General features: G+C 44.4%; 1 protein-coding gene across 3 annotated transcripts in view; it reads right to left on the minus strand.

Annotated features, from left to right (window-relative positions):
* Positions 1-24,032, minus strand: part of NPR3 (natriuretic peptide receptor 3) — an 80,157-nt gene that overhangs the window by 22,786 nt on the left and 33,339 nt on the right. For 2 of the 3 annotated variants that reach the window (XM_073543896.1, XM_073543895.1), the window contains exons 3-4: positions 22,947-23,113; positions 470-605 (exon numbers count right to left, since the gene is read on the minus strand). In XM_073543896.1, coding sequence (XP_073399997.1) covers positions 470-605; positions 22,947-23,113 — 303 coding nt within the window. The remainder of the gene's footprint in view (positions 1-469; positions 606-22,946; positions 23,114-24,032) is intronic. The other variant, XM_073543897.1, reaches the window with a different exon arrangement.

Below are 24,032 nucleotides of genomic sequence, written 5' to 3' on the forward strand. Positions count from 1 at the left end.
CATCGATGTTTCTATGACTGCCCTTTTTGAAAAGCCAGTAAAAATGTGAGCTTGAGACAGATTTCTGGAATTCCTTGGAACATTTTCCAAGTTGTCTTGCTGATAGACTCTGACCAGGAGGAGTTATTGTAAGGCAGGTAAGTTCTGCTGTACACGTGTGTCCATTTTTGGGGCAGATGTAAGAGCTGAATTGGTCATTTTACTTGTACTAATTGATACCTTAGGATTGTATCCGAGTCTCATCAACATGGTACATGGATGACTAAAGGCAAAGTGAGGGGCCTAGTTCTTCAATAGATGATGGGCTCCAAAGCCGCTGCCGAGACCCTGATATTCCCTGGCTGCCCTTCTCTATATTGACATTAAATGAGGTCACAGTTTCCCTATAGGTTACCACCAATGTCACAAAGCCAGAAGACAGTAAAGCCAATGACAGAAGAACAACGTCTGGCTCCTTCATGAATTCTACCTTCATACGTTCTGTTCCACATCCGCTGAACGAGTTTCTCTCCATCTTTTTTGCTAAAACCACTCCGCACCAGTTCATGTAACGCCAGCGCGTAAAGGATGATGGCATCATGGAAACCTTCCACAAACATGTTGACCTGGAAGAGAAGATGGTATCGGTGAGCACAACCTTGTAGAGATCCTCCAACTACATATAAAGTGAGGGTTTCATTACAACATTACATATTGAAAGTGGACATTTGGTTTCAGGTACCTTGTCACATGTACATGAGGAATAACACTTTAGCCTGGCCATTATATGACTTGCATCCTGCATCAGTTTTCCCCACTGCAGGCTCGCTCTCTAATTATTAATTGTGTCTGAGCTGGTGGGTAGAGACTCGCTGCTATGATGTCTCCCATACACAGCACACACAGAAATGAGAGATTACTGCTCTCCTGTGTCTATGCAGTACTAGTTCAGAAGTAGAAGCACATAGGATATTATACAGCAGTACTGAGCAATGTAGCTGTGAATCCAGCTCTCCTTTCCATAGACTTCAATAGGCAGCTAAAAACTGATCTCTCAGTGGGATGCCAGTCTAACTTAAAGACATAGTTTAGCAGTTTTGTGAATGAGGAGTTCAGAAGGCATAGGAGAAGGGAAGAAGTGGCTTGTGAGCTATGAAACAAGCAGATCTCTATGATAACATACATTACCATCCTTCCTAGGCTATGCTCACATGCCAGTAACCATCCGTCAGAACGGATCCAGGAGCAATCCGATGACCAAAAAGTAGTGTAGATACAATTCTTTTGAACTGCTAAAAAAAACTGACATCAACTGGATATGGATTTTTTATACACTGAAGTCTATGGAAACCGGATCCTTTAAGTAGCCAGCCATTTACTTCCATTTGAAACTGATCCCGTAAGCAAAAGAAGGATCCTTTTGAAATGTAAGAAAAACGTATCCAGTTGTGTCCGCTGTTGGATGATTGCTTGGCATGTGAACACAGCCTTATATTCTGTTGCACTATTGATTTATGCAAAGTCTTTTGGAACATTAATCTCCATTTAAATCAGGATTTATAAACTTTATTGTTTTTCATGACACCTTTTAGGAGGTCTTTAATGACAGCGCTGTTGAACAGATGGAAACAAAGTAAAAGGCAGGATAGCAATGCTATCCACACAGATAGATGTACGCAGCTCCCGGATCTCTGGCCACTGACAGCAAATGGAGATCCGGGAACGCTGAGCGGCCTTACAATACATCCTAAGCAGACACAATCATTCTCCTTATTCTTATTCATCCATTTTTGCCCGTGTAATGATGGCTCCCACTCGATGATTGCCGATTCTGGTTTCAACTCAACGTAATATCTTCAGACCAGATGAAGAATTAGACGGACTGTTCTGCACAATCGCATTCTGCTCAGCGCTGCCAAGAAAACACTTCAACATCCTCCAGACATCTCACTTTAGGCAACTGACAAGAGATCCCAAAACACCAGAACACCCCAACAGAAGACCAGATCATGGAAAGTGGAGTGACCGGTGATTGACACTGACTTATGTGATTGTCCACAGAACACATCTCCAGGGGAGTCACCAATTCACACACATTCCTACATTCCAGCTTCTTATGACTGATGTAGCAGAGCTGAGTTTGCCTTGACAATCGTTATACTATATACTAGATGGCAGATATATAATGCAGAAAATATGGCCTCTCATCCTTCTTTCCCTGTTTCCTAAATAGTAAATTTGCCTTGTTGTGCAGTAATGCAGATCGGCCAAATCTGAGAGAATTGGGGACAACACTGGGGTCTTGTTTGGCCCCTAATGCCCTTCTTTCCCAGGAAAAGTTCATGAAGCCAACTCCTTTCCAGAAACCATACTAAGATGTTCGGAGGGGGAATCACAAATTAGGAAACCCATCTACTCAATAACAAGACCCAGATGCCCTACCCCCAAATATTACATGGTCATGCAATTGAATAGTCAGCATGCAATACTACATTTCCCCTGCAGGGGTACAGTATAGTTTTTATGGGGTTATGCACTGCAGAAACATATCCTAAAAAAAGGAACAAAGTCTGAAAAAGGCTTGATGTACTTATAAGAGAAGACCTGGTGGATCATATCACTTTTTTATGGTCGACCTTTTATCCAATTTCCTTAGAAACTTCCCCAGGAGTCGAAATACATAACAGAATTAGAGATTCTTCAAATGCTGCATTTATCTCTGATACATTGTGTTCCTAGACATCCTTTCCAGATCTTTGCTTCCTTGAGTAAATAAATGCCCCCCTACACATCGCCTCGCATTGTCATCGCCATGTGCTGAGTGCATTCAGCGCGGCTAAACATACGTCACCCGTGCTGGCACTGGACCAGTACTAGCAATAGGAGAACCCGTACATGACACGCACATCGAGGAGGAAATGATAAAGATAGGGAATAAGGGTGGAACGCAGCTGGAGAACGGAGACAAGTGTTATCTGCGCTCATGTGGCTGCAACTGAAAGGGGCCGAAGATCATACATGAACCTGTCATGTCTAAGTGCTACAAAGCGGACAATCTCTTTATACTTTTCCTTCCCCCCCCCCATTTCTTTCAATTTTTCAACTTATCTTATTCTCCTACTTTATATTTTCATTTTTTCCACTTCCCATCTTTCTTTGCTCCTACCTTAATCCACTCCCCACCTAACCACCTTTTGCTCTCTTTTTCCCTCTATTTTTTTTCTTCTTTCCAATATTCCTCAGTTCCATTTCTCTTTCTCGTACGTTCTCTCTCCCCCTCCATTCACCCGCTTTCCTTTTTCCTGAAAACGTTGCCTTCGGTTTTCTTTCTCCTTTAATCGCTCTCTCTCCTTCACCACAATTCCCTTTCTTTTTCTTCCCCAACCTCTACACCATAGCCATCTTCATCTACCCTTTTACTCCCTTCCTCCACTCTCTTCCCCTCTTCCTCTATCCATTTACATTTTCACCTCGTTCTCTTCTCCTTACCTTCTTTCCATTCCCCTCTTTCATTCTCTGCACCTATACTCTACCTTCCTGCCATACCACTTTTCCCTTTCTCTACGCCTTTATCCTTGCCCGCTCTCCTCTTACACTCTCTTCGCATCTATTTCATTCTATATTCCTCGATTCTCCTCATCTCCCATTCTTCTACCATTACTCACATCCCCTTACAAACCTTTTTCCCTCTTCTGCATTCTTTAAAAGTTTCCTCACCTTATCTTCTAATCATCTTCTACCCACTTACCCCATTCTCTCCCTCATTACACTTCTCCCTTTTCATTTACTCACCCATTCTTCCTCTTTTCCTTTACTCTCTTCTCTCATTCTCTCTTTTCCTTTAATATCTTTCCCATTTTCCTCTTCTCTTTTACGCTCTTCTCCCATTTTCCTCATTTCCTTCCCTCTCTTCGTCTCCCATTCTTCCTCTACCCTTTTACCTCTCCTTTCATGCCCATTTCTCTGTTCCTTCTTTCCTTTTTCTTCCCTTTTTATTTTTTCTCCCCTCTTCTACCTTCCCTTCATCTCTTATCTCTCTTTTTCATCTTTTCTCTTCCTCTGCTTCCCCCATGATTTATAACAGAGCAGCATTTCCCATATTCCAGGCTGCTTACCTATACATTTGTCAAACTAACTCATGAATTCATCATTTTTTGTACATTCTTTCATCATCTTTCCAAACCTCAAAAACTTTCTGATTTGTTATCTAGTTTACCATGAAATTAGCGCAAGTGTGTGGGAGGAAAGCTTTATATTGGGAGCCCCACTGGGGACAAGACCTGATGGAGTTCTGCTTTAGTGGACGACTTCTTTAGGAGCACGTGATGAGGAATAATTGACCCTTAAAGGATTTCATGTCAATTCCATATTGTCAATAGGATTACATTACATAAAGCCTCTGCATTGAGTAATCTCTAATAATCGCACAGACTCGGGTATTACCAGGTATTAGGAATATGTTGCTACATGTCTCTAAATATTAATTCCAAGCAAAGCTTATTTTAAAGCGATAGTCACACATTTCTGCCATTCCAGCCTCCGACACTGAACGAGCTTGGGTGCATACGTTAATACGTCATAGAATGGCAAGAAAAGTTTCTCTGCAGGTAATCCCTGTTTTATCTGCTGCAGATATCAGTTCTCTGAATGCTCAGATCGGTATAGCCCCACCCCCCAAAACCACTGATTGGCTGCTTTCTGTGTTCACTTTTGCACAGGCAGAAAGCTGCCAAATCAGTGGTGGGGGCGGGGTTGGACTATCTGGCAGCAGGTTTACTAGTCCTCTAGAGATAATCTTCTGCTGATAAAACACTGATTTTATCAAAACTACAGCAAGCAGCCCAGGGTAAGAGTATAAAATTACTTCTAGGTACTTAGCTTCTCCCAAAGGTCATATTTTTAACATACCTCCTCCCGGTTGCCTACATGCTTTAGGTTATAAGAAGCTGGTGGTCCTCATGGGACAACTCCTTTGACCCCTTATTAAACATCACTGTAGCACTGATGGAGTTATTGGTCACCTGGAAATAACATCAAGCGGATACTGAAGAATTGCACCCTGCAAAATACACTAATGTGGGTGCAAGTTCTGCAAAGTTACGTCCGAATACTGTAGGTCTATGCGGTTACCCCAGGCGGGGCGTGGATGTTATGCCTTGGTTCCACATTACTTTTAATTTATTGCCAAACATTTTTTGCTGCATTTTCCCACGGATACGCCAGCAGACAAAATATCTGCCACTTCACAGGGATTCAGGGTTAACTACTTTGTAACATCATGGGAAATGCCATGAGAGGTCTTATCCCGGGTATGCTTATGATCACCAGACCAGGATACGTCTGCTCATTGCAATCTGTATGAACACTGATGGCAGAGAAAACCGTTCCCCAGTATTTATTACTGCCCTGGATGGTATACGGCTATATATGGAGCACGTGGAGACTTTTCCATGTCTGGTAGAAAATGTGGACTCAATGCATCTAGAATGTAAATGTCCTACAATATACAATCCTCATATCTGTCTGTGAGGACGTGCTTAATATAGGGGCATGGCTAACACAATGGGACCCCGACACAAAGGGAAAAGGGGGCAGCTCGTCCTTTACACATCGGTAATGAAGTCCAGGCTGTTAAGCTCACAGGGCATTATATACACTAAATGGATAAGATTTTTTTTTTTTTTTTAGTTTAACTGCCTTCGGTTTGATCTCGAGCCATGGCGACTTGACGGATGAACGCTTTGTAGGGAGATCGATCTTGAGCAAGCCTAGATTGGTCCACCAGGGTCTTCTCAGTCATTATCTTGATAGTATCAAGCCATCAGGTTGCTGGTCTTCATCTTTGACTTGTTCCTTCTATTTTTCCCATGATGTCCTTCTCCAGTGTCCAGTGATTGCTCTCTTCGTATGATGTGTCCAAAGTAGGCAAGTCGTAGGTTGGTGATCCTTGCTTTAAAGGAACATGTCTGGCTTGATTTGTCCCAAAATTTTCTCCAGCTTCACATTTTGAAGGAGTCAATTCTTCTTCTGTCTTATTTCTTAATCGCCCAGGTTTCAAATCCGTATGTATGACTATGTACGAGCCTATGAAATGTTCCTTGCTTTGAAGACCTTGTCCAGTGTCTTCATTGTTGATTTGACCATAGCCCTTCTCCTATTGACTTCCGGTGTAGTCGTTGCATCTTGCGTTATCATTGATCCGATTAGATCCAAGTCCTTTACAACTTCCAGTTCGTCACCGTCCATCTCAAATGTGTCCCGGTCGTACTTGGCAGTGGTCGATATGTTTGTTTGTCTTCTTTGTGTTGAGTAGTAGTCCCATGTTGAAGCTTTCCATCTTGAAACTCCGTAGTAAATCATTCATTCCATCTCCGCTTGTTGCTACCCATCAATAGAGTGCGAGATTACGGCCTCTGAATAGAAAGTGTATTCTCAGGCATATGGACTCCTACCTTAATACTAGAGTCTTCTTGAGCAGAGAGGATCCAAGTCCCCTCAGGACCTGAGTGTGACTCCTACGTGTATACTTGCACCTCTAGAAGTCGCACAGAAATAAAAAGATTATGGATGCCAAATTATGGATTCGCATGGAGATTCCGTAAACTTTGCCCACGGGCATAAATCTTTTTCGGAATGTGCACCAGTACAAAAGCATGAAAACATTTTACATTTCAATATTTCCACTCTATGGGGGCCAAGAAGGAAAAAAGATAAAAGGCTTTTCTTCTCCTTTATAACATGGCTTCATAATCATCCCAAGCTGTTCCTCTGTGATCCTCCTCCAGCCTTGTTTGATCACACACTGATAATCACTACGAGCGGAGCCTAAACCCACGGCAGAGCTTTTACCAGTAGGGTCACAGTAATTCCCCGCTTCCCGGCTCACGAGCTCTTAATGAATATCGCTTCTCAATAAATGTGCTCCATTGTCTACTCAAGAGTCAAAAAAGTGAAAGCTTTCCTGACACTTGACTTAGAAATGCAGAAAGTCGTCTGCGATAAATGCATTGTCTAATGTCTACTTTCTGTGGACGAGGTCTCTGACTCGAGCTCATCACGACAATTTCCCACTTTGAGCGCACTGATAGGAAATGACAAAAATGAAGAATATGGAAAGTTCCAATCGTTCAGCTGTAACTTCTTAGCGAACAAAGTGTTTCGTCTTTCTTCAGCTTCATCGCAGGTAAACTAAAGAATTACAACATTCACATTAAAATCATTGAGGTGTCCATGTAATGCTCAACCAAGCTAGGTCCGCCAAAGGAATCAGTCAGTCAGTCTCCTGCCTCCTGGTCCAACCACGCCCCCCCAAAACAAATTGTCAGCGTTCTGCCTATACACAGTGCACACAAAAATCTGCCAGAGGTGTGGGCGGGGTTATACAGAGTTCAGCATTCCAAGCTCTGCTTGAACTGCAGCAGAGAATACTGTGATTGTATCAAAATAACAGCAAGCAGAAACTTCGTAATTTACTTGTTGAAATCTTCAGAAAGGATTTTTAATTTTATGGCTTACAGCTTGTTTCCTAGGTTACTGGCCACCTCTGAAGTTTATTAGCGGTGGCCAGTCTCCTAGGCAAGGAACACTGAGCTTACAAGCTCCATCTGGTCTCTTTTTTCATAGAGCAAGTCCATTCATGAAAGGGAACAAACGTGCCCCATTCTGGTGATCTGAGGGGGTCCTAGCAGTTTGACAAGCAACCATTCTAGAAATCATCATCTATCCTGTGAATCAGTGTTTACTCAGAGGTGTATTCCATTAAGAAGTTCAGAAGGAAGAGCAGCTGTGGAGAAAAACTGCAGCTCTAAGAAAGGAGACCCTGTGCTACCCTGTGTAAATTTTGCTACTTGAGCAGCAAAAGCACCCCTCGTGTCCATTTGCTGTGTCTGGTATTGCTAGAATAGGGCTGAGCTGCAATACCAGCCAAAGCCAGTGCATGAGAGTGGCACTGTTTGCCATTTTATAATCTCTAGTAACGTGACTTACACAGTTTTGTGACTTTAAAAAAGGGGAATGGTCATTAATGTAAAGATGTAACTCTGCAGAGCCTGTAAAGCTGTGGTTCTTGGTGTTACCATCTTGCCTCCTGCTGCCCAGCACACTTGGGTCACTGAATCTTACTTAAGCTTTTGTCCTTTGGTTTAGCAGTTGAAATAATTTATATCCCTACAGAGTTACCATGGTGCGTTATTCTCTCGCCCGCTTGTGGTCGGCTTTTGTACTTTCCAACACAATTAGCGCAACACTCTAACTAATGAAAGGGTCTATTTATGGGGACAAATTATTCTCTGGCCGAGTGGAAAAATACCCTCAATTCTGTTACACATGAAGGGAGTACAAAAGCCGCCACTTATTCATCCTGCCTCGGTGATTTGGGGCTGGTAATACCGTAATGGCTGCTACGTAGGTCATGGTGACTAGACTAATCAGCCGTGCTTCGGCGGGAGTCATAGGAAACCTGCAACTTTATCAAAGGGGTAGACTGCAGCCATCAGGGGTCCGAAAGTCAGACGCGGGGTATTCCCTTCCATGATGTATGTGGGACCCGAGTCTACAGCTATACAACTTTTTCAATGATCCATCACAAACTGTCAATTATTTGTTTGGCACAGCCCTTGTAATATGGCGCTACGTAGTTGGCTTGATGGCCCACACTACTGACTTAGTGCTCTAAAGTGGGAAAAATGGCATTTGCTACATATGTATCTCAAGTATTGGGATCCCCAGAACCCCGTTGCGTCTCCAGCAGAGAATAAATGCAATGGTGACTGTACAGCTCACTCCATTTACTTTTACAGGAGTCATGGCTCTTCCATAGTGGAAAGAAAATGGAGCCCCAAATGTTGTCTTGGTGTCACGCACAGTATAGGAAAGACTAAGTGCAATACGAAGGGATAAGTGGAAGGGAACCCAACACTAGGGAAGGGGGTAGTGGAGACCCCTAGGCAGATCTAATATCACCCTGTCTGTCCTAACGTCCCTATATAGGTTCTGCACCTATCGCCGAGCAGCCTCTGACACACCCGTGACACTTGTCCCCTGACCTGAAGGTTCACAATCTTTGCTTCCATTCAGTCTTTTCAATACTTCATCACAAAGAAGGTCCCCTGGTAAACTGAAGTGTGCACAGTGCGCCCTGTCAATTAGAATAAGACACATGCACGATACCGGCCATTTGTGCCATCGGCACCATTCATCTCCAAAGTAGAAGTGAGTGGCTCCAGACAACCCCTTCATGCCCCCCGTACACATTACAATAATGTTGTCCAAACTCAAAGATAGCCGTGGGATCAGCAAAACATCTAAATTGTTTGCAGGTCTCCAGACTCGCCATCCATCGAGGACGATAAGGGTTGGGCTGTATGATTTCAATTGTCCAACCCTTTTGTTCCCTGGGAGGTGTCTGGCTACGACATCTCCTTTTCCATTGAAAAATCATTAACAATTGGCCAATTAGTCATGTCTATGGGATGTATGTACCCTGAATCTGCCATTCCAGTACTTCAACCTTCTCCCAGCAATGGAATTAGACAAAAGTATCCTCCTTTCCACATAGATTTGTCCATGGACCTGGAAAATGGGCAGGTGAAGATGCCTGGCACCATAATGCCTTGTGTCCCAAACATCATAGGGTCTGTCATACAGAAATTATGTCACCAAAAGCAAAAGTTTACCACACTAGAGGCAAAATGGAGAAGTACCAGCAGAAGACAGGTTTGGGATGAGTACAGATTTTAGGATGACCATTGTTATTATATGGATGATTGATGTCATCCCTGCTGAGTATCTGGAGCACTTTGGGGCAGATCTGTGGGACTTTTCCTCCTATTTGTTCCTTGGTTATCGTTTTCCTTGCAAAGTGATTTTTGAATGTTAAACAGATTTCCATATTGTAGTAAATGCACGAAACTGCGTCCTGTCCGGCCAAGTCTCTGTTGTGCAGACTGGCACCGACGAATATAAGAAAAAGTACAGTGTAACCAGGCGCTGCCTAATGTGCCGTGTATAATGAGAGCAGTCACGTGGAGAAGGAATTAATGGGACGTTCAGTTTCCCACCATGACTATTCATTAGGGGTGCATCAGACTTCCCAATGAGAGGCCGCTGCGGGCACAAGACCAGTAACCCATTACCTCCACATACACGTACAGGCATCAGTGACCCATTACCTCCATATACACGTACAGGCATCAGTGACCCATTACCTCCATATACACGTACAGGCATCAGTGACCCATTACCTCCATATACACGTACAGGCATCAGCGACCTATTACCTCCATATACACGTACAGGCATCAGCGACCTATTACCTCCATATACACGTACAGGAATCAGCGACCTATTACCTCCATATACACGTACAGGCATCAGCGACCTATTACCTCCATATACACGTACAGGCATCAGCGACCCATAACCTCCATATACACGTACAGGCATCAGTGACCTATTACCTCCATATACATGTACAGGCATCAGTAACCCATTACATCCATATACATGTACAGGCATCAGTGACCTATTACCTCCATATACACGTACAGGCATCAGCGACCCATAACCTCCATATACATGTACAGGCATCAGTGACCCATAACCTCCATATACATGTACAGGCATCAGTGACCTATTACCTCCATATACATGTACAGGCATCAGTGACCTATTACCTCCATATACATGTACAGGCATCAGTGACCCATAACCTCCATATACATGTGCAGGCATCAGTGACCCATAACCTCCATATACATGTACAGGCATCAGTGACCTATTACCTCCATATACATGTACAGGCATCAGTGACCTATTACCTCCATATACATGTACAGGCATCAGTGACCTATTACCTCCATATACATGTACAGGCATCAGTAACCCATTACATCCATATACATGTACAGGCATCAGTGACCTATTACCTCCATATACATGTACAGGCATCAGTGACCTATTACCTCCATATACATGTACAGGCATCAGTGACCCCGCTGATATCCATGTTTTCGGCGAGTCCACTGTGACCATGAGTGGATACTGTATACTCTTATGGCAGCTCGTCCACCTATTGTGTGTAATAACAGACATTACTGAAGAGGATTAAGTGGTTGAAGTTCCATGTGAGACCTGGCACTGTAAATGGCAATTTGAGAGGAAGTGGTAGATATTATTAAATGGTGCCCAGATACATAAATTGGGTGGTCACTCTTGCACTACTCTATTGGCAAATTATAAATAATAGAGACCCCCAAAGTGGCTTTCAGTTACCAAGATAGTCTTTGGAGGACCTGCCTGTGCAATACTTAATTTCCTACGTAGAGGTGCTGTAAGGAAATAATCTGACACTAGATTCTTTCCTAAATGAAATATGATTCATCAGTGAGATATTATAATCTGCTTATTGCCAGAGACTGCATGCATGGACTATCCCTTTTATTACTTGCCTCTCCTGGATCTAGGCGCCGTGTCCTCCTCCTCCCTCCTCCTGCCGTTGGCTCTTTCTGGTTGGTCCTGGACACATTAGGTTGTGATGATAGCCATCATCTTGCCTCCAGGTCATTTAGGCCAGCTCAGGTAGTGGTTCACCATCTGAGTATTCAGATTGTGACAGCCATGCCGCTACCATGGACAGCGTCTGATCTACGACTTCATGACAAAGCCAGATCTGCTATACTGCTAGCCAGTTGTACATCACAAAAACCTTTGATAAACCCAACTCAGCTATACTGGACTCTGTGACAAAGTCAGCTCTGCTATGTCAATGAGTTAACTTTGCTATACCGCTGCCAGCTCTATATTGGACTCTGTGACAAACTCAGTTCTGCTACATCACTGAGTCAACTTTACCATACCGCTGCCAGTGGAATCTGTGACAAACATAGCTATGATACCAGTGAGTAAACTCTACTGCCATCTCTACACTAGACTCTGTGACAAACTTAGCTCTGCTATCACTGTATCAGCTCTGCTGTGCCACTGCCAGCTCTGAATCAGACTTTGTGGCAAGCTCATTTCTCCTAGATCACTGTCTAAACTTAATTCTGCTTCATTGAATCCCATTATTTCCTTTGCGCCTCCTTTTTGATGTTCTGCCGCTATCGCTTCTGCTGTTCAGTCTGGATCTTCCTGCTGCACCAACATCTTTTGTCCGCGCTGCACAACAACTGCTCATCCGGACCAAAGACTTCAAGGATCCACCGCACCAGATGAGTAATAGCACCTTTTAAGTTATTCTGCAAAGTATCATCTAACTCAAATCAGTTCTACCCCTCTTTCCTCCTTAAAGGGGTTGTCCACTACTTGGACATTGCATTTAATGAAATCAGAGACAAAATGGCTGCTTTCTAGGACACATGTAGACAAGTTTTTTTTATTTGTGGACAAGTATTGTCACCTTTTGGATTGCAATAAAATGCAAAAAAGAATCAAAAATACGGAAACCATGAAAAAGTTGCATGAATAATTTTTTGCCTTTTAGTGTCCCTTTAAGAGCCTTCTCTCCACATTTACACAGAAGCCAATGAATAAGAAAGCAGTGACTGGAAGTGCATCACATACCACTAAACCTAAGGCAAACTGGCTGTATGTCCTGCGGTTTGCTTTGCTAACCTCACATAATAAAGGTTTATGCTACTTTTGCGCTTCGCCTAATTACTTTGTTTCATTCGTTTTTCGACCTGGGGTCATCATGTGGCGTACACAAAACGGCGCATCCACCTCTCGCAAGAATAAACCTCTTTTTTTGTTTTACTTGTCAGAAATTCCGACAGATGAAGGCGTTATTATGCTTCTCATTTCGTTTGGTTTTTGTGGTTTCTCTGGCGATCCCTGGTGGCCGTTTTAATTCATTCCCGGCATCCTGCATTTCAGGCATGCGATCCGAGGAATGGAGCTCGCTGGGATGACACAGAGCGGGATTTAATGGAGTTGGACGTGCAGAATGAAAACACGTTAAATAAACTTTGGTCTATGGGGTGGGTCTGTTTAAGTGAGACGCAATGAAGCTGTAAACGAATCTGATTAATGCCGGCGACTCGAAGTGAGGTAAGAGCTCGGTGCTAAAAACGAGCTCCCAAAGAGGAGTAGTAACGGCCAAAGAAACAAAAACTAACAAACCGTAATAAAAGTGCATCACAAGTCACAAGAAAAGCGGCCAATACCATTCACACACACTGTGCACTGTATACATAAAGCATTAATACACGTCTTAAACACTGAATTCAAATTTATCATTCAGCCTCATTTCCCCCTGAGAATAACATCCGGCCACATTGCCCCTGGTGTATAACATCCAGCCATATTGCCCCCGGAGTATAATATCCTGCACCATTGCCCCTGGTGTATTACATCCGACCCCACTTCCCCGATGTATTACATCTGTCACCATTGCCCCTGGTGTATAACATACTGCAGGGGGCAATTGGGCCGGATATCATCCGACCCCACTGCCCCCGGTGTATAAAATCAGGCCTCATTGCCCCAGGAGTATAACATCCGGCCACACTGCCCCTGGTGTATTACATCCAGCCCCATTGCCCCCGAAGCATAACATCCGGCCACATTACCCCTGGTGTATTACATCTGGCCCCATTGCCCCCAAAGTATAACATTCAGCACCATTGCCCCAGAAGTATAACTTCCAGTCCCATTGACCCCCAGCCCCTCACGCCTAGTATACAACATCCTGCCCCCTTGGACTCCAGTGTATAAAATTCAGCCCCACTGCCCCCTGGAGTATATCAAATCATCCGGCACCACTGCCACTATAGTATAACTTCCAGCCCCATTGCCACCTGCCCCGGTGTATAACATCAGGCCCCATTTCCCCTCTGAGTATAATATCCGGCCCCTTGCGTCCTTGTGTAAAACATCCAGCAAGTCACCGGTGTAACAATTCCTTCCATGACATTTCTTCCTCCTGAATCTCACCCCATCATCTGCGAGAAATATTATTGAGAAATGGAAGAAGCCACGAAGTGGAGACCCCATAACATTACAGAGAGGGGGGCCGAGTGCTGAGGAGCAGAAAGCAGAAGTGTCACCACCACTTTGCTAACCCCATAACTGAAGAGTCCAGACCTCCTCTGGTATAACATCAGCACAAACACTGCACCCCCTGCCGGGAGCCTCATGGCCGAGCAGCTGCATGCAGCCATACATGACCAAGCACAATGCTGCGAGTCAGATGGAGTAGTCTAGAGCCGTCACAACTGGACTCTGGAGGATACATGTTCTGTGCAGTGGCGGATCGCACTTCTCTATCTGGTCTGATGAAGGAGTCTGGGTTTGGTGATTCTAGGAGGACGTTACCCCCTGACTGCATTGTGCCCGCTGTACAGATGGTGGAGGAGGATAATGCTATGGGCTGTTGTCAGGGGGCGGCCTCAGGCCCTTCGTTCAAGTGAAGAGAAATCTTAATCTTGAGCACAAGACATGGTGCACAATTAGCTTCAGCTTTGCGTGAGAACAGTTTGGGGACAAGCCTTTTCCCTATGACTGTGCCCAGCGTGCAAAGTCCATACAGACAAGGAGGAAAGAACAAGAGCGGCCGCACAGAGCCCCATCCAACACCAATAATGGAGATTGTGAGCCCGGCCCCCCCCAACATCAGGGTTTGACCTCACAAATGCTCTTCTTGATAAAGGGGCAAAAATCCCCAAGACGCCACCAAAATCTTGTAGATTGGAAGTTGTTATATTTGCAGAAGGCTGACCCCATATTAATGCCTATGGATGGAGAATGGGAGGTGAGAAAAGCCCCTGGAGGTGTAATGTGTTTGGGTCCCAAGTGTTTTCTCCATATAGTGTATGTACATAGAGGTCTATATAGATATACCACCATGTCATCAACTTATTGTTGGGGGAAACATTTCCAACAAAAAAGAAGTTGTCCAAAATGGAGCGCCCCTTAAAACCTTACATTGCTACATGTCTTTGAATTCTTATGTTAATGGAGGTACCAGGAGGTATGGCGTCCATGTTTTGTAAGTTGAATAGGGTTAATTAGGGACAATATGGGCCTTGGTGACTAGTAACCAGGACCGAGAACGATTCCATTCCAGAATACTGATCAAGAAATGAAAACAGCATTTAAGGAATTCTCGTCCTACCGGGAACAGAGGTGGCATTAAGGAGCCCGAAACCCGAGTTCAATCTGTGCTGAAGAAAATCTCTATGAAGGAAGTGTCGGGAATTATTTTATAGAAAGCGGCTGAATGTAGAGTTTACTGGTGAAACACTGGGAGATTTAGCACGCTATCTGGAATTATTTCACATAAAGGAATGTTGTTTGGAGGCCAAAGCTCAACGTTGTGCTCCTTGTGCCGCCTGATGCAACATTTCAGGGCTCGTCGTACGCCTCCTATGTTCGCTGTATTCCTAGGAGAAAAGGACTTTTGAGGACAACTACATGTGGAATCTGCTGGAACGTCTCATTAAATATCGCGCACGAGGCTTAGAGTGGCGAAAGGGAATGTCTACATGCTTAGACGCAGTCCTATGTAAAACCCTAATATAATGCGACAATATGTATATGTGAATGTGTATCCGACCTTGACCTGACCTACATTTTACACTAACCCCAAGCTGAGATAATTATAAAGGAGTTGTCTCATTTTCGTAAATGGGTAAAATTGCAAAACGCTTCTAAACGCCGAGTGCAGCGTTCAAACTTTTTCCAGCAGTCCCATGCCACTCATTGCTTCTCTCTAATGTTTTTAGGATCTGTCCAACCACCAAGGACCAGGTGAATAACCCTTTAAAAGGAGTCACCATGAAGCTAAATCCTGGACTTGGACCTGAAGCCCTAGTGTCAGGGCATCGAGGATCCTTACCGAATGTTCTGGTGGCCCCTATGACCCCTAGCTTTATCATTAGGATGCCTGTAGGGGACACATGCCTTTTTGTGTTCCTTGCCCCCGTATTCTCTGCTGCGGTCCCATTTTTAGCATACAATGCCTGGACGGGCCTCGCAGAGTCTGGATTGTGTAACTTAAAGCATTTCTGACACATAACATGCGTGCAAACCACAATTGAAAGGGACAATAATCTGTTTTGTATTTTCCCTTCATGTTTTGTTGCACTTTCATCTGATCACATAGGACAATGTCAGAAGCATTTTCTCAACATCTAACATCTTGATCATAGTAATTCACATTAAGTAACCGCAGAGCCGCCAACACAAGGGGAGAACCAGCAGCGCCATCATTGGCAGGCAGCACAACGTCGCGGCTAACTGAGGAGACGTAACCTGGTTTTCCTTCATCTTGAGCAAAATTTCAGTTCACAGACCCGTGCCTGTATCTAAATACTCTGGACAAGGCTCAGTGTCTTGTAGCCACCCCTCCGACACCCAGTAGAAGCCATGTGAGCCCACAAGCCGTGCCACTGGAGTCTACAAGCCTTTCTCAGTGCTGACGACTAGCCATCATCATCTTCTCTGGCAAATTACAATGTCCCGGTACAGGGATAACAAAAGCGGCGATGTCCCGGTACAGGGATAGCACACGCGGCGATGTCCCGGTACAGGGATAGCACACGCGGCGATGTCCCGGTACAGGGATAGCACACGCGGCGATGTCCCGGTACAGGGATAGCACACGCGGCGATGTCCCGGTACAGGGATAGCACACGCGGCGATGTCACGGTACAGGGATAGCACACGCGGCGATGTCACGGTACAGGGATAACACACGCGGCGATGTCCCGGTACAGGGATAGCACACGCGGCGATGTCCCGGTACAGGGATAGCACACGCGGCGATGTCCCGGTACAGGGATAGCACACGCGGCGATGTCACGGTACAGGGATAACACACGCGGCGATGTCCCGGTACAGGGATAGCACACGCGGCGATGTCACGGTACAGGGATAACACACGCGGCGATGTCCCGGTACAGGGATAGCACACGCGGCGATGTCCCGGTACAGGGATAGCACACGCGGCGATGTCACGGTACAGGGATAACACACGCGGCGATGTCCCGGTACAGGGATAACACACGCGGCGATGTCCCGGTACAGGGATAGCACACGCGGCGATGTCCCGGTACAGGGATAGCACACGCGGCGATGTCACGGTACAGGGATAACACACGCGGCGATGTCCCGGTACAGGGATAGCACACGCGGCGATGTCCCGGTACAGGGATAGCACACGCGGCGATGTCACGGTACAGGGATAACACACGCGGCGATGTCCCGGTACAGGGATAACACACAGTGATGTCACAGTACAGGGATAATACACGCAGCGATGTCACAGTACAAGGATAATACACAGTAATGTCACAGTACAGGGATAATACACACAGTGATGTCACAGTACAGGGATAATACACACAGTGATGTCACAGTACAGGGATAATACACACAGTGATGTCACGGTACAGGGATAATACACAGCGATGTCACAGTACAGGGATAATACACACAGCGATGTCACAGTACAGGGATAATACACAGTAATGTCACAGTACAAGGATAATACACAGTAATGTCACAGTACAGGGATAATACACACAGTGATGTCACGGTACAGGGATAATACACAGTGATGTCACAGTAAAGGAATAATACACACAGTAATGTCACAGTACAGGGATAACACACAGTGATGTCACAGTACAGTGATAATAAACAAACACATTGTTATCACAGAACAAGGCTAGTGCTCACAGTTATGTCTTAGTACATGGAAAATATGCATACTGATGTCACAGTACAGATTTAAGGCACAGTGACACATGATTACTATGCAAAGTGATGTCACAAAATTACTATGCAAAGTGATGTCACAGTATATGGATTATGTACATAGTCATGTCACAATCACAGCAGAGAGATAATGCACATAGTGATGTCACAGTGCAGAGACAAAGCATATAGTAATGTCACAGTATATGGATAATGCACATAGTGATGTCACAGCTCAGGAATGGCTCACAAAAAAGGCACAGGGAGAAAACATGTCACATACAGGTATCAGGCATGTAGAATGCTCAGTACAGGAATAATATGGGGATGTTTCAGCACAGGAATAATGTAATATCTAATGTCACAGAGAATGATAATACAAGCCGCAGGAAACCATGGGGTAAAACTTGGGTCCAAATCCAATTTTCCAATCCAACTTACATATAGTATATCATTAACTGCACCATATTCCCAGCTGAAATGTCCTCCCTTACCCGTCGGGCTGCTGAGCCTGCTACCCTGGTAGGCACACCCGTGACAGACATGTACGGCAGTTTCACATGTTGCCGGCAGTTTGGCTTAAGCCTTGGTGCAGGGATAAAACACTACATTATAGCCACTGTCCGTGGTGCTGACATTAAATAGACAATATCAGATTATATATGGACCTGTAGTGTATAGCTGACAATCTGCGTGTATGTAATTCAGACACTTCTGGCATGAAGAAATGGGGCCGGCACACTTGCCAAACCCTGCAAACTAGACATCTTCTACATTAAGGCCATCAGCCACAGTCCAATATGGGTTATGGTCTAGTTAGAATTGTTAGTCCTCTTGCCAACTGCCATAGGAGATACAAGACCAACTCAGATTACAGATTGTGTCTTGTCAGGATGGACGTTTAGACCTGGCCACCATCTACCATCTACAAGGTGTCCTCAGCTTTTGATGGTCAAATCCACTGACTGTACACATGCAATATAATTCAATCTACAAAAAAGGGATATTGTACTCATGACATAGCTATAAGAAGTCATGTAAACATGTGTCTGAGTGTTCAAGTGGGACAAACATCTCTCAAAATTCTTATATTTAGCATATTGCAGTTGTGCTGAAGAACTTAAGATCTTAACAACCAACGTCTTCAAGGTTATTCAAAGCTTTGGCTTTACAAAATGAACAGTGAAAAGATACAAGTTCTACCACTACCCAATAACCAATCTTCCCCAGAAGAACCAGTCTTGGTCAGGAGATCCAATATCTGCTTTTGCCCAAAGACCAATCTCTTCCAGGAGAACCAAGCTCATTGACCTCTGCTCACTAACCAGCCTTGGTCAGGAGATCCAAGCTCTGCCTCTGCCCAATGACCAATCTCATTGACCAGTTTCTTCCTCTGCTCACTAACCAATTCCTATCAGGAAATCCAAGCTCTGCCTCTGCCCAATAGCCAGTCTCCTCCATGAGAACCAAGCTCACTGATTGGTCAGTGTGCAAAGGATCTATCTCGTCCAGGAGATCCAAGTTCTCGCTCTACCCAATGGTCAGTCTCCAGCAGATCCAAGCTCATGCCTTTACCCAATGACAAGCCTCTTCTAGGAGATCCAAGTTCTGCCTCTGATCTATGGCCAGTCTTCTCCAAGCAAGAAGAGCAAGTTCCTGCCTCTGTCCAATGAGCAATGGATGTCCAACCTCTGCCTTACATCAATCAAGAATCTATCTCGTCCAGGAGATCCAAGTTCTCGCTCTACCCAATGGTCAGTCTCCAGCAGATCCAAGCTCATGCCTTTACCCAATGACAAGCCTCTTCTAGGAGATCCAAGTTCTGCCTCTGATCTATGGCCAGTCTTCTCCAAGCAAGAAGAGCAAGTTCCTGCCTCTGTCCAATGAGCAATGGATGTCCAACCTCTGCCTTACATCAATCAAGAATCTATCTCGTCCAGGAGATCCAAGTTCTCGCTCTACCCAATGGTCAGTCTCCAGCAGATCCAAGCTCATGCCTTTACCCAATGACAAGCCTCTTCTAGGAGATCCAAGTTCTGCCTCTGATCTATGGCCAGTCTTCTCCAAGCAAGAAGAGCAAGTTCCTGCCTCTGTCCAATGAGCAATGGATGTCCAACCTCTGCCTTACATCAATCAAGAATCTATTCTAGGAGATTCATGTTCTACCTCTGCCCTATAACCTGACTCCTCGATGAGATCCAAACTCTTCTACTGCCCAATGAACAGTGTTCTCCACAAGATTTAACCTCTACCTCATGATCCTCCAGGAGATCCCAATTATATGTCTACCCAAACGCCAGTGTCCTAAAGGAAATTAAACTTATGGCTCTGCCCAATGACCAGTCTCTACAAGGAGATCTGAGCTCTGCCTCTGCCCAATATCCAGTCTTTATCAAGAGATGTAAAAAAAAAAACCCCGTAAACTTTCAAAATATCATCATCATTAAAGAGGTTCTCCAGGATTGGAATATTGGATGATCTTTTCAAATAATAGACCATCAATATTTGATTTTTGGCAATCATATCTCAGAGACTCCTACCTTAATACCGTAAAAAAGCTGAACAGTGCTGACGGCCCATCCTACGGATAAGTCCTCAAAACACACTGTTACACATACCCTGATTATACCACAACATCCTTTTTCACATACCTTTTGTTCTATTTGTTCGTGGCTTTCAGATTTTCGCAAAAGGTCTTGTATTTTATATATATATATATATATATATATATATATATATATATATATATATATATATATAGAGAGAGCCTGTACTGCACATAGAACTTCCTCCTACCACTATATGGAATCAATTGGTGGTCCCCTACACAGAAATTTTGCGTGGCTGGTAGGCAACCTCAACAGGCCTCGGTATTACACAATTCTAATGACATTTTTTGCTATTTTTGTAGCGGCTTTAGGCCGTAAACAGCTTCAAACATTTACAAATCAAGCCAAATTGGAGCCAGATTTACAAATAAAAATGAGCAGGAAATTATAATTAACTTTTTATTACGTTCTCGTGCTTACGAATGTTGTGAAGGTCATGTTTACATGGACACTTGATGGTCGAGATAAGCAAAGGATTGTCTCGGATATACAGAGAGTCAACAGAAAAGCCACCATGGACCTCCCAGTGTTCTCCAGGTGATGGTCAGCAGGGTTGTCATAGCCCTTTCCCTACATAAAATGGCCCTTTTTAGGCTGTTTGGGAAGAAGACGTCAGATATTTATGAGTTTTGAGGGGAATATAAATAGGTCTCTTACCCCTGCTGCTTACTTTCTGATGAGAAATGCAAATTGTGCCTAATAAACTCTGTGCAAAGTCAAACCACTTACATTTTTTATGGGTTTTTTTCGATGGAGCAAATATTTTTCTTTCAAACTAGATTACACTGGACTCGGGCCCATGTTTGTCTTTCAATACAACGATTCGCAAAGCTAGATAGCATTCTTTCCATAGAAAAGTCAGGGACAAATTGTCTATTTTGAGGCCCTACAATGGCGCGTGATAGGCCGCGTTATCGGGAGGCGCAGGATTTCCATGAACATCTTTTTATCTGAATGTTCTTTCATTCTCAAGAAGAAAAACAAAAGTCAGAATTGAGAGAGGAAAAATGTTAGAAACCACAAACTAATGTCTTGTAAGGAACCAGATGTCACAGTGGTTGGATAGACAAGATCGAAAACCTCAACCCTCTTTTGATGGACATTTTCCTAAAATGTATAATTTCCAAAAGTCGTTTCAGTCCCTGAAGTTTATGAACAGTGTGTGGCATTAATGGCGATTGCCAACCTGTAAGGGAAACGCCAGGGGTGAACTAATAACCATTCTAACATGGCCAGGATAGTTAGACTCAGGGTTAGGCTAACATACTGATCTTTACCCAGGGTAAAGAAAGGAAACCCTGGTGGGTACTATAAGGGTGGCAATGTTAGATCCTCCGATTCCCTATGGCTCCATATTACATGTGCTGCTATATGTTACCTCCGTACTGCACCATAACATGGATTACTTCATGAATTGGATGAGCTAGAAGATGTCAGGTACCCACTCTATTATAAGGCTGAATAATACAGGATCCACCATTCACAATAAGTGATATCACAGCTCTCCTCCTCCTACTGTACAATGACTGATAACAAAGGAATCACCATTCAGAATAGGTGTCACAGTTAACCTTCTCCCCCTCCTGTACAATGGCTGTTAACACCTCTATATACAGTAGATAACACAGGATCCACCATTCACAATAGGTGATGTCACAGGTCACCTCCTCCTCCTGTACAATGACTGAAAACACCTCTATATATACAGTAGATAACAGTCTCCACCCCTCACAACTGGTGATGTCACAGCTCACCTCCTACCACCCTGCACAATGACCTCTGTATGGGTCGCAGAGCATTTTCACAACATTCTCACCTCCCAGACCAACGCCGTTCTCCAAAGATCTCACGACATGGTTACGTCTGATGGAACTGTAGAGGCTGCACTGATGGGCTGCAGCGCTTGCAAGACAAAACACTGCCATGAGATCTGAGATCACCAAGGAATGGAAGAGTTGCGCTGGTCCAGGGGGCGAGTATAGTTTTGGGTTGTGTTTCTTTAGTCGAGCCCAGTAGGGACAAGACCTATAAGTTGTGAAAGAAATCTGCACAAAGCTGGAAATTTCCTTTACAAAACAAAAAAAAAACTGCTTTAGGCATAGCAGAAACTGACACGAAGGAGTTTCCTAACTTTATGTAAGTGAAGCTCAAAAGGAGATGTCCTCCGAGATCCCCGTCTTTGTATGTACGAAACTTTTTTGCAATCTTGGACAACCCCTTTAAAAGGAATCTGACAGCAGGTTTCTTGCTTTGCAATCTGACAGCAGCAGGAAACCAAAAAAAAAAAAAAAAAAAAAAAGCAGAAATTGCTGTTATTTGCTACAATGTATCAGTGCATTGAACGTGAATCGTACTGATACACTTTGAATGCACTGATACATTGTAGCGAAGTTTTCAGCCATTCCAAGTGACAGACCCAGCTCTGCTTCATCTCAAAATTCCAAGCAATCCAACGCAGCCCTTATTTTATGGAACATATTTTTTTGTTTTTTTTATTACATGTATATTTTTTTTTTTTTTTTTTAAATAAAATAAAAAAAATAAATCCTTCTAAGTTAGCGCGTCTCTTGTGGCCGGCAGGGCCGAGCCGAGCATTTTGCCACCTTTGATTAAATTATGAGGTTGTTTACAGACAGCTGAGGCCGGCCATCAGCTACTTACGTAATCGTCTTCGGTCAGTCCCAGCTTTTGAACAGAACTTTTCACCTCGATGGAAAACTTCTCAAACTCGGGTTTTACTGTCCTGAGTAGGGTGACTGTTTGCAGGGATGAGTACGCTTGCTTTGCCTCAACGTCGTGCTTGTCTCCTCGCCTCCACGAGCCATCTCCTGGGGGACACAAACATATTTACAATCTGGGCCAGCTTCTCCATGCAGTAAATAGCCATGTTAGTAAATAACAGTATGGACTATTGTCTGCTAAAGAGTCCAAAAAATGGCAGGAATGCACCCAGGGAGCACTTTATTTAGCCCCCGTCCACTCCTAAAAGACAGGTCGTCTGTCGGGACCACTGGAGTTTCCACCAGCGTTATAAAGAACACAGGGCGGGATGGGGACAGCCGTGTCTGGGCGAATATACAGTATCTCTATGCGGTGCTTCCGATATCAGATGTCCCTACTTGCCCCAAGTTTGCTCCTTGGTTTAGTCATTGAGGACTTCCCAGGAAATACTTTTAGAAACTTGCATTGTTCCGCTCCTCTCCTTTTAGGTGGCACCGTTCCTCCTGCCATGTCGCCACAAACTTTGACCCTGAGACTAAACCAACAAATTATTTACCCCAGTGACTGGACCACCACCCATCAGTGTGGTAGGGGCAGTAGACACCTCTGCCTACTTTTTGCTAGCACTTCCAGCGCTTCACTACACCACTACACAGGGGTGTCGCCAGTACCAAAACTCCTGGACTTCCGGCTGGGAGCCGGACTATCCGGCGAGCGAGTGACATGTTGACCGGTATTGGCATCAACATGACGGTGCTACTGTTCAATCCCGGGGTAGAGAAGGAAGCCGCCATCTCCCTGCCCAGCACTCACTGTCTGTAAACTGCAGGCTAGAGGAGACTGTTGGCCTTCAAGACGTCTGCGTCCCGGTGCAATGATGTCACTGCATTGTGCCGCTAGTGCTGGCCCACTATTGCTTGCAAAAGAATAGACCTCGGTGGCTATGGAGATTACAAGTATAGACTTTCTTTGTGGGGGCTCTTTGGGGTCATTAGTATTTAAAAGTCACTTATTAATCAAATTAAC

This window comes from Dendrobates tinctorius, unplaced genomic scaffold (assembly GCF_039654945.1).
Source record: "Dendrobates tinctorius isolate UK_male_01 unplaced genomic scaffold, ASM3965494v1 ptg000135l, whole genome shotgun sequence".
NCBI lineage: Eukaryota > Metazoa > Chordata > Amphibia > Anura > Dendrobatidae > Dendrobates > Dendrobates tinctorius.